This window comes from Heterodontus francisci, chromosome 20 (assembly GCF_036365525.1).
Source record: "Heterodontus francisci isolate sHetFra1 chromosome 20, sHetFra1.hap1, whole genome shotgun sequence".
In the NCBI taxonomy this organism is placed as follows: Eukaryota; Metazoa; Chordata; class Chondrichthyes; order Heterodontiformes; family Heterodontidae; genus Heterodontus; species Heterodontus francisci.
This window is the reverse complement of record NC_090390.1, coordinates 79820274-79832424: the sequence shown is the minus strand read 5'-3', so window position 1 is coordinate 79832424 and position 12151 is coordinate 79820274. Positions and strand designations below refer to the sequence as shown.

At 38.6% G+C, this 12151-nt stretch overlaps 2 protein-coding genes across 3 annotated transcripts in view; both read left to right on the top strand.

The window, feature by feature from the left end:
- Positions 1–12151, top strand: part of atpv0e2 (ATPase H+ transporting V0 subunit e2) — a 553405-nt gene that overhangs the window by 466144 nt on the left and 75110 nt on the right. The gene's annotated exons all lie outside the window — the stretch shown is intronic.
- slc25a28 (solute carrier family 25 member 28) overlaps positions 1–12151 on the top strand; it is a 50263-nt gene that overhangs the window by 33170 nt on the left and 4942 nt on the right. The window contains exons 1-3 of one of the 2 annotated variants that reach the window (XM_068053099.1): positions 2540–2627; positions 2724–2803; positions 7709–7765. In XM_068053099.1, coding sequence (XP_067909200.1) covers positions 2749–2803; positions 7709–7765 — 112 coding nt within the window. In that variant the 5' untranslated portion in view covers positions 2540–2627; positions 2724–2748. Of the gene's footprint in view, positions 1–2398; positions 2628–2723; positions 2804–7708; positions 7766–12151 lie in introns of those variants that run through there. The other variant, XM_068053098.1, reaches the window with a different exon arrangement.

Genomic DNA, 12151 nt, shown 5'->3' with positions numbered 1-12151 from the left:
TGTACTTAAATAATTCATTGCCATATGATTGCTTACTCATTTTGTTTTTTTGTAGAAAAGCTTTAAGGTTTGAAACATGGCAGCCAAGAAGAGAAATAAATTATTTGGCGAACAGGATGAACCATGGGGATGCAGGGAGAGGGGAAGATGCTGATTTGAAAGATTTTAATTTTTACATTCATGCAGTATTATTTCTGCATCACAGTCCCATCAAAGATAAGTTGGAACTATATTGTATTTTTTGGTGAGGGTGGGTGCAGGATATTATACTAAGGATGTAATTAAACCCATTTCAGTTTTATTTATTGGTGTAGCACTTGAAGAGGTTTCGGTTAAGATGGCCCAATCGGCTAAAGTACAAAGCAAAACAGGCCTGGGCTTCAATTTCTAGTTTCAGTCATCCAGATAAGAGTGACAGCCAGGGAACTACAATTGCTGTCTCTGCCCCAGGGTGAGAAAAGGATAAATTAACTAAGGTTGTCACTTCTGATTACTATCCAGTGTCCTCTGCTTGAAAGGCAAGAGTTTGACCATAAGGATAGGACTTTTCCCTCCTTTCTCTTTTACACCCTGCTTCTGGGCACACTAGTGTTATGCTCTCCTTACTTGAGTAAATTGTCAACATTTGGCTGTGCAGGTTCACATGAGAAATGGCCATTTAATTCAGGTAAAAGAACTAGTATCTAGAAATAAATTTAACATCCGTGCTTCTAGAAAGGAGGGGTACCGAATAAAGATTGTAGTTGGGATTAAGAAAGCTCATGCTTTCGTATCTGTTGTAGCAAGCTAGCATGTCAATTTTCTCATATGTGACTGTTTATGACATTAAGTAATTATTGCTTGGCAGGGTTGAGACATCTGTTTTCTCAGGGATCCAATGTTTTTACTTCATGTTGGAAAATACTACATTTTGATATTTGGATATTCATACAAGACAAGAGAGACTTACATTTTTATAGCACCTTTCACAAGCAAAAGAATTCTCAATGTGCTTTATAGTCAATGAAGTACTTTTTGAAGTGTAGTCACTGTCGTAATGTAGGATCATACTATAAATATTGCATTACAAAAGTTCCAGTGATTGGTTAACCACTTGCACAACCACCAGTCATGTATGGCTAGGATTTGCCTCTATCCACTGAGCAAGCTGCATAGATTTAATAACAACTGTACTTTACTCAAATGTGCTGGACATATGTTTATTGTAAAGTGGTTAATCTCAGAAAAGATACATTTTGTAAAGGGCATGTGGCAAATAGCCTAACCACACTATTTAATTTTTTTTTTGAAGGAAAAGCTTGCTTAATATTGTGTCCATATACGTGTCTATGAAATGTTGACCTTGTTGAGACTGCTAAACTGCACCGTTTCCTTTATTAAAGAAGCAAAATACTGTGGATGCTGGAAATCTGAAATACAAACAGAAATGCTGGAAATACTCAGTGGGTCTGGCAGCATCTGTGGAGAGAAAGTGTTTCAGGTCTGTGACTGCTGGTGATGAAAGATCAGAGACTTGAAACGTTAACGGTTTCTCCGCAGATGCTGCCAGAGCTGCTGAGGTTCCCAGCATTTTCTATTTTTATAGTTTTGTTAATATTCAGCAACCTTTGAGTTTGATTTTTCCAGTAAGCAGGAAACAAAATATTTGCTTTCAAAACATATTTTAAAGGTTTGGCAAAAAATTAAATACCTAGAGTAAATTACTATAAATAAAAAAACAAAATGTTGGAAATACTCAGCAGGTCAGGCAGCATTTGTGGACAGAGAAAGAGTTAACATTTCATGTCGATGACCTTTTGACCAGTTCCGATCAGATGTTTCTCTCCACATGTGCTGCTGACCTGAGTATTTCCAGCATTTTCTGTTTGTTTCAAATTTCCAGCATACATAGTATTTCAATTTTAGACTCAATTGCTGTGGGAGCTTGAAACATGCAGTGTATGTTCCACAAATTACTTAAATAGATAATGGTTAATATACTACTTTTTGTGTTTATGCCAAAGATATACATTTTTTAAACTCCAGTTGACCTTTTTCATGGTGTTAGGCCAAAAGAAAAGCTGTGAAATTTAAAATACAAGAAAATGGTGCAAATGAGTAGGCTCCAAATGATGGCTTTAACTGAACCCAAAAAACTGATGGACTTTGAAGAATGACCAAGTCAGTTTCCTCAAGGTTATTGAGAGATTTAGGTACAGTACATTCTTCTAGCTCTGAATTGTGTTCATATCTAATTACGTTGCCTGTTATAATTATTCAGCCGGATTAGTAATTGGACCTAATGTTCAATTGTGTTTCTGTTCAGGTTCCATTTTAAGAGCAACGTTTGATGTAGCCCACAAATAGATGTTTTGTTTTTGCACTTGCTTTAAGCATCTTTCTTGTTCTTTGATTTCAGACGCGAATGCAGAGCCTGCAGCCAGACCCTGCTGCCCGGTACAGGAATGTAATGGATGCCCTGAAGAGGATTGTCCGCACCGAAGGTTTTTGGAGGCCAATGAGGGGATTAAATGTGACTGCCACTGGTGCCGGGCCGGCACATGCCCTCTACTTTGCGTGCTATGAAAAAATTAAAAAGACACTGAGTGATACCATCCATCCGGGTGGCAATAGTCACATAGCTAATGGTATTAATTACTACTTCAGTGATTCTTCAGTTAAGCACCTTTATGCCCCTCCTTCCCATTTGTTTCTTTCATGTAATCTCTTAATGCTCTGTGCAGGTGCCTTGACCAGAATGTTCACCTAATGCTGAAAACTACTTGTGCTGTCCTGGTTTTAAAATCTACTAATCTGCCTTCCTGTAAGCATGTTGGTCTTTTTCTAGCCTTGATTTTTTTTTTTAGTTCATTGCTGTGATATAACTTTGTTTTTCACATTGTGATTCTGAATAGAGAATACATGTTAGGACCTTTTTGGGTGAATCCAGCCAAATATAGCACACTTGATACCGTGCTATTTGGGAGAAGACGGTGGCATGGTGGTAACGTCACTGAACTAGTAACCTAGAAGCCCAGGTTAATGCCCTGGTGGAATTTAAATTCAATTAATCAATAAAAGTCTAGTCTGTTTCATGGCACCATTACTATCAGTTGTGATAAGAACCCATCTGGTTCACTAATGTCCTTTAGGGAAGGAAATCTGCCATACTTATGCCGGTCTGGCCTACATGTAACTTCAGACCCACAGCAGTGTGGTTGACTCTTAACTGCTCTCTGAAATGGCCTTGCAAGCCACTTAGTTCAAGGGCAATTAGGGATGGGCAACAAATGCTGAGCTGCCAGCGATGCCCACATCTCATGAAAGAAAAAAAAAAATTGGGACACTAATTTAACACATCATTAGATCATGTTTTTTGTTCACCATGTGCATCAACAGCACATTCTTCAAACTATATTAAATGTGAATAACTAGAAGAAAACTCATGTATACTTCTGGCCATGACGTACTGGGAACGTGGTGCCTGCCAACAGTTCGAAGAAAATATCATTTGTATGGATATTTTCACTGGCTGAACAATGTGGCCCATGGTTTAAGCTGTGTTTTTAAAAAGAAAAAGACAAAAGTGCATGATTGTGAAACACTCTGCCACTTGTGCTTGAGGCGACTTTAATAGATGCATTTAAGGGGAAGCTTGATAAGTACATGAGGGAGAAAGGAAGAGAGAGATATGGTGGGATGAAATGAAGTAAGGTGGGAGGAGGCTCAGGTGAAGCTTAAATACTGGCATATAAACCTGTTAGGCCAAGTGGCCCTTTTCTGTGCTGAAAATTCTAAGTAAGATGGTTTTAGTGAAATTAATTGATAGTGTAGTTTTAAATATAAAACATTTATGCAAGTGTCTTGACCTTCACAGTATAGTCTAGCTTTTGGTACTTCCAGATATTATTTTTGTAAATGTAAGTTGTTTTTTTTCATAATCAATAATGGGTTTGAGTAGCAACATAAGCATACATTGAACATACAAGCAGACTTTGTGTTGCAGCTTTAAGTTTGATACTTTGTGACTGAAGTGTGCTATACTTTAAACAGAAGTTTAATAGTAAGTGACACCAAAATTCTTTCTAAAGATTAGAAGTTCAAAAGGAGAATGCTGCTTCACTTCAAATCTGCAGATTTGACTTGTCATTAAAGATGAGTTAAGATGGTTAGTTTGAGGATGAGATTCTTGCTGCCATTTTACAGTTCTCTTTCCCCATCTATATCTTAACTTCACAACTGTCATTTCTCTCAAATCTGATTAACTGTTTGGGTTTTCGTCATCTGTTTATACTGACTTATTTAAATGCTACCTCCTGTTTTCTTATATTTACTTCTGAACCTTTTTTGTTAAATACAGTTATTACTTCCAGATCTTTAATTTAATCATTGTACAATTTATGATGCTCAAATCCAGTCTACACATACTTGACCTCTTGAACTTCTCCCTCTCACCGTTCCTTCTGTTGTTGTGCTTTATTCACTGTCCTTCCTATTTCCTGGGCGTCCAGGTATGTTTTCCATGGGACAGAACTGGTTCTGCAAGTTTTTTTTTTTTCCCCCACATGCCATACTCTATCTAGTGGTGCATCCTTCCCAGTAAGAATTGTCTTTTTTTTTTTAAATGCCTTTTGGAGATTGAAGTTTTAGTATTGTGGCTGACAGCATAGTACTGTTTGAGTTCCTGTTTCTATGCAGTTCATTCAGCTAGGCTGTGCTCCTTTGATGCCTGGTTCTCTGAGTCTAGTGTGATGTTGCCCTGAGTAACTTGTGCACATGTATATTAATTTCTTCTGCACCTATCTTTCCCCCCCCATCAAAGTACTGTATAGAAGTTTCAATTTTAAACTTGTTTGGAAGCTGCTGGGGGGGTTAATCTAATAGGGTCTGTATGTAAATCATGACTTGATGAAGCATATCGACAATGTCATTCAAAGGATAACATTTCCTTCTGGTTTTCTCATTGCTTTCCTCTGTGCAATCTGGTTGACTTTATTTTCTAAACTTGCCACCCAAATGTCATGACGATTCTCTTCGTCCCAGTACTGGCTGTCTATATTGCCTATGTCTTTTAGTGGGTGAATTGTTTGCTAACACCAATGTTGAGGAATCTGCAGTGATTAGCAAATTTTAAAGTGGGAGGAGCAAACAAATCTTGCATCGTTTTGAAGTTTTACAATTTAGTGTGGTCCTGTTTTGCATAAATAGTGTTTTGCTTAAGACCTGACAACTATGGTTTTGGCATTTCTTATCCAGCTGCTCTTTCTCCTCCATCCCCTTTGCCTTGTGCCTATTCCATTTTTCAGGTTATGTGATGTTTGGTAAGTAAAACACTGGTATGTTTTCCCTATCTAGTCTGAGATTTTTAAATTGTTGATTAACTGATTTTAATTGAAGAGTTTTCCTCAAGAAGTACTAATTTGAACAGGCTGCACAGTATGTTTAAACACGAGTTCAACGTTGGACATCTAATCCTGTCTTAACTATCATTTTTTGATGTTTATTTTCTTGCTGGTCTACTGGAAGAGACTACTCATTTGATGCATTGAATTTGACGTTTAAAAAAAAAAACTAGGCCAGTATTATCTTTCACATTCTGTGGCTGCTGAAGTACTGCCAAATTTGATTTTTTTTTTGCAGTTGTTATGACCGAGTGCTCCAGTCAAAGCCCCCAATCAAAATATACGATTCTGATTGTGGTGGGAGAAACACATTTAATTCAGTCCCGTCCCTCCACAGATCACTTAACATATATCATTTTAAACTTTCCAAATTAAATAAAAGACCCAGCCAAATTGTACCCTCTATTGACCCCAAATCAACAAATTAACTGATTAATTAGAAAAAGTTCTTAAACACTACTAAGATATAAACAACATTTTAAAATAGAAAAAATTAGAGTCCTTGCAAGTTTACGCTCTTGCCGCATGTGGAACAGTGCAAGGTTGCTTGAAGTCCTCGCAGCCGTCCGATGGGGAAAAAAAGTTCTTCAACAGCAGAATAGTCAGTCTAATCCAGAAGTCGAAATTATTGCTTTCCTTCTCCAGCAGTGAATTTCTACAATTAACAACTTGCAAACACTTTTTAGGAATCAGTTTGGCTTCGAATTTTTGAGGGATAAAAGATTTGCAGTCTGACTTCCCTTCCTTCAGTTTAAATTATCAGATCTCTGTTTTGGCTTGATATTTTAGAATTTTGAGAGCAAATGATAAATAAACAGACTAAATTCTCTTCAGTTTAAATGGTCTGATTCTCCTTTCAGGTGCTAACACATAGCTGTCTGTTTCTTCTGTTCGAACAGTCTGTTTGCACTATAAGCCAGTTCAGAATTAAACTAACCAATGTGTATCGCGATGCTCAGTCCAAGTGGCTGCATCCAAGGCAATGCCTTAAAGCAGTTGGGTTCCTTTTTCCCAGCCTTAAAGGCATATCGCATTCTTCCCCCCCCCCCCCAAAAAAAATAAACTACAGGATCATAACACAATGCACTTGTTAGCTGAGAGCTGTCGATGACTGTCAGAACTTGCTGCACTTGCGAACTGTTAACTGTTGAAGAGTGAATCCTCTTGGTTAGAATCAGACAGAAAAAAGATTCTAATGTTGAACAGTGTATTGATGCACTACAATGGATAGTCGTCCACCTTTGCTATAGCAAGAGTTACTGTGACATTTATTTTGAAAGTTGTTTCAAATCTGAACAAAAGATTCCAAATGTTATACGTAGTGGGTGTATACAAGTGTTTTTTTCTCCTCTCTTCAATTTCTGACTCTGCTGTGATACAGTTCCATGGGTGCGTGCTATCCTCTGGAAATATCACATGTGGCCATTATTTATGTGCAAGCCAAGCCTGCTCCTCTTCACTTGATGCATGTGTGCAACAGGATCGAGTCAGCATTCTCCTATTCTCCTTCCACCTTTCTTCTCCATCCCATGCACCCCTCCCTCTTTTGTGGTGCAGAGGTAATTTGCAGCCTCTCCTGCCACCTGGCTGGAAACAGTCAACCATGTAACCTGATCATCAAACTTGGCACCTTCCTGCACTTTGTCTGAGGTCACCTAGTCCTTGCATTGAACAAGTCCAACTGGTGTATAGGGAACCACGGTTCCTGTTCTGCTTGGCAGGATGAATGTCTTTTTTCCCCCTTCTCTCAGCAGGGTATTCTACAGAAATTATTTGCAGTATCTTAAAGAAATAGGCATCATCTTGCCTGAACTGAATTGTTCCTCCTGTTGGTTGATCAGAGTGACATTGACACTAGCGAGTGTGGAAGTTCACTCCTAACAAAGTGTTGAAGGCAAGGAAAAAGTTAAATGTGAGTTGAATACTGAAGATGATGAATGAGCTTTCTGGGCTGTTTTTATAGATGTAGTCATCACTTATGAAATAAATTTTTAATCACATGTCCCCCCAATTCTATCTCTTTTCCTGTATCAAGGTGGAAGTATGGGTGAGACAACTGCTCACCTATATTTGTAAACAGCTCTTTTAATGGATGGTCGCCAGAGAGGAAATGGTTGGACTTAATACACCCAATCTGTGATCAAAATAGTAACATTTCTTCGGGCTATCTGTGAAGTGTGATTGCTCTGCCCTGGGGATCCTTGTACTCGATGGCTGTTGGTGCTGTATGTGGTTATTTCTCTAATTGAGGATATAGTTTTCCCCAGTAGCATTGGTAGCTCTGGATGACTGTCACCTATACTCAACGTGTGGAGTTTCTTTTGCAGGTGCAGCAGGATGTGTGGCGACTTTGTTTCATGATGCAGCCATGAACCCTGCTGAAGGTAATGTTAATGGGATTAAAAATCTTAACTGAAGGAGTTGACTAGTTTCCTACTATTGCTTTTGATGTGAAAATGTGTTGCAGGTACATTGATAGTAAAACCATTTTATATTGTATATTTCAAAATCTATAAATGCAGACTTGGAATGAATTGCCTGAGAAATTACAGTGCATTGCGCCTGGCCAGTATTCTTTCGGAGAGCAAAATGTGGGACGACCGATGTCAAAAAGACTTGCACGGGCCCAGATGAGACGTTTTCTGAATCATAGATGTATCATTAGAGACTCTCTTTATTTCACCATGCATGTGCTATTTCTATACTGGAGCTATCTACTTTTGTCCCTTTTTCCTGCTTTTTCCTCATAGCTGTTGTCAACTGTGGCTCAGTTGGTAGCCCTGTTGCTCTTCTAGTCAAAAGGTTGTGGGTTCAAGACCAACTTGAAGCTTGAGCACAAAATCTAAGCTGATACTCCAGTACAGTACTGAGGGAGTGCTGCACTGTCAGAGGTGCCATCTTTTAGATGAGACATTAAATAAAAATAGCTGTCCCCTCAGGCAGATAGAAGATCTCATCGCACTATTCAAAGAAGAACAGGGGTATTCTCGCTTGTGTCCTGGCCAATGTTTACCCTCCAACTAAAATCACTAAAACAAATTATCTGGTCGTCATCACATTGCTGTTTGTGGGAGCTTGTTGTACACAAAATTGGCTGTCACGTTTCCTGCATTACAACAGTGACTACACTTGGAAGTCCTTCATTGGCTGTAAAGTGCTTTGGGATGTCGTGAAAGACTTTTTCCCCAAGTAAATTGTTTTACTTATGAATAAAATGATTCTACTTAAAGCTTTTATCATGAATACACCGAAGACTTTATGAGATGTCCTCAATTGAATGTTTTGTGGAATACGAAGACCCAAAGGGGCATTGGTTTAATGGCCTCTTCCTCCAATGCAAGAGCTAACTTAATGCAGTTTAAATTAATAGCTTACATTAACAATCTAATAATTCAGTTTTATAGTCAGCAACACCATTCAAATCTATTTTTGTCATTGTACATTATTTAAAAAGAGGATATCAAAGTCCAGAGGTTACAACTGATTTCTGAAAGATTCTAGATTTTGAGGCCCTGTTTTTTAATTGTAAGGATTTTCCCACTTAGAGTGCCTGGAACATTGGTCTCCCTCAGGTCATCAGAGCAATAAAGGAGAATTCCATTTTCTGTCTTGCCGCATAATTTAAAATACATATAGTAACTGCACCTTTATACCCCCCCCCCCCCCCCCCCCCCCATTTTACAATTTGAAAATTCTGCTTGGAGGTTGGTTTCAGGAGATCTAATAGTGTTAAAGTTCTGTTTAATCTATGTCCTCAGTTCTGTCCATCCCCTCCCTATCTGAACATTAAAGATTGTGGGTAACTTGTTCCCAGGCTTCCTCCAGTACTGCTCAGATCTGGCTTATGTGAAAGGTATTGCTGTATCCTAGAAGTGAATTTTTTTTGTCTTCCTTCCCCCACCCCCCACCACTTCGCTTGGGTGGGAGCATGTAGTCTATAATTTAAGCATCACATATTTTGGTTAGCATCTGAACAGATTAACCCTGCCTTTGATCATTCTCTGGCATCATGCCTTATTGTTCCAGTACTCAGCTGTTATGAATTCTTTGTGTCACTTAAGGAATTTTTAAGTCTCCTTGATCAAATGATATGCACATTCTAATTTTTTCATTACAGACCATTTAAACATATTCTTAAGCATTTCTTTTGAAAGTATGTACGATTAACAATTTTTTGAATTTTTGCTCCATTGTTAGTGTAGAATAGAAAAAAGGTTTGAGGTTTCACTGAATTATTTATAATGCCCCCTGGTGTTCTGCAGGCAATATTAAAATTGCAAAAGCAGGTTTGCATCTCACGTAACTAAAGTTTTCTTTTCAGCAATCTGAGATTGTTTTAGTTTTGTATCTTTTAAGTGTAGTAGAGGTACAAATAATATAGACTTGAATATATGCTTGATAATGCCAATCAGCTATTTTGGGTAGTGTTTCTTCACTTTGGGGCTACCTCAGTTTTGCACTACACAGATCTGGAGATGTGAAGCCAGTGCTTTTGTAGAGAAAGAGATTGTTTTCTCCCTCTCCCCCTCTCTTTCCACCTGCCCCCAATCTCACTGCCCACCGACTAGTGATATTTTTCAGATCCTCTAACTCCTATGACAATGGTATTGGAGCTTTGTTTTTGAGCCTTTCATGTTGACAGCTCTGACATTTCTGCCAAGGAATGAGCCTTACTGGATAACGTTTTCTGTTTGTACGTTCTATGTTCACAGAAACTTAAAGCAGGCTTTGTGTGTAATCACATTTATGCTCATTCAGAAAAGGAGTTAATGTTGGTGCCTCTGCCAATTTGCGGAGTGAATTTAAAGGCTTAAGAACAAGTTGACTGTCAGCCCCTGAGCTGGAAAGTGATGCCAAGTGCTGGGGATTTAATTGGTAATTTTCTGCGGGTGAGGCAGATGATCAAATGCTTTGCTGCAGTTTTCCTGCCTGCCAAGTTGTGTTTCCTTTGTAATTTTTAAATGTTAAGCTGACTCAACCAAAATTGACAAATGGTTCGTGCTGGACAGGCCTAGGTAATGGATTTCTTCTATGACTGCAGCTGGTCTGACTGGTCTGCATTGATGCTCTTGCTCTCTGCAGTTCAGTGCTCCATCTAGAGGCGTAGACACAAACTGATAAGTTTGTCCAATGTGGACAGGTGCATTCCAACAATCAGAACTTTTGACTTGATTGCAGTGATTTTGCATGAGCGCTTGTTCATTGCTGGATTGCAGTCTTGAGTTTTTTTCTAAATTACAAGTGTTCTCTAAAGTTGTTCAGTGAATATACTTGTTGCCTGGAATAAACAAGCTGATAGGTAAAAGTTCAAGGAAATGACCAGGTGCTGCCTAAATGACAATAGAATTAGTGTTGAATGACGAGTAGCAGAAGGTTACAGAAAGCTTACTTTAAAAAAAAAAATAAAATTTTTAGTTTTTAATAGCTTAATTAGTGTCACCTTGTGAAGGGAATGTGCAGCTGGGGAAGGCAAGGTCATGGGTGTGAAGGCACTTGAACCTCTGAGTTGCAGGGTGGGGAAAGCAGGTTCTTGGCATCTTGTAGGTGCATTGGGTACTGATAGGTCACTGAGATCTACATGGCTTTTTTTCAGTCATGTTTGCATTCATCACTTGTTTCCTGAAAATAACAGCTTTTTCTCCATAGTTGTCAGCAGCATTCTGCTCAGTATGTAAACAAAGCACATTGCAGCTGCTGTGTTTCAAATGGTGAATACCCTTAATTACTTCTCAGCTGCCTGTGTTGCTTTTAATTTCTCCTTTTTTTTCCCCCTTCTATCTGCCCCCCACATTTTGACATTTTGGGGAATTGTGGCCTTCCAGTATCTTGTCCAAGTGACCATTCTTTATGTAGGAGCTGAGATATTCGTGCTAATGGCCTATTCAACTGAGAAGGGCAACACAATTGTGTCTTACCCCAGTGTCCATCCATGTGCATACCAACAGAGGTAAATAAAAAAAAAAAAACTTGTCTATTTCTTCTTCCTACCCTTTGTTCCTCTTAGTTCTCTCCCTCTGTGTACTCTTTCCACCCACCTCACCCCACAGCAGGCATAATCCAATTCTCAGCTATGGAGCAGAACATATGTGCTAACACACTTTCCAGCAATGTTACAGAATAACAATCTGGAGCAGGAATCTTAGGTTAAATTGCTCCCGCCATTTCACTATTTTAAATAAAAATGTGCGAAGGCTGAAGCAGAATTCTTGATCCTGGCATTAAGCAGCATTGCTAATATCGGGGACAGGGTGACAGCCTTTGGTATTATGGTTTGTGGTTTGCTTTGTAAGGCAGGTCTTGGGATCTTTGCGCAATATGTCTAGCTTGTAAGCAAACTGCTCCTTAAATTTGTGTAGTGCACTGAAAACAATCATTTGCAATCTTTCAATCTGACAGGCCTAAGCTGACTCATTGTATTGGTTTTAATTGGAATGCCAAAAAGTTGTTCATTCACACCCATTTGTGAATCAAATGTGGGGGTACATTTTTAGATTGCTTTCAAACCTAGTGTATAAAGATTTCTTTTGTGTAAAACTTTTTTTGTTCATAACTCTGGTGACCTGTTTTTTTGAAATCTCATCCAAAATGTTTACACACAAAACAGCAAGTCCTGTAAAACCATAAAGTGGTCTTTGCATTTATCGTACTAACCATAAAAAGCTCATCTGTGTTGAGCTGGATAAAGGTTAGTGGTTTACCAAGTGAGGGATTTGAGAGAAATCATAAACACCTCAAACATTACATGTTTAAAGTTTTTGAACTGGTGAGTT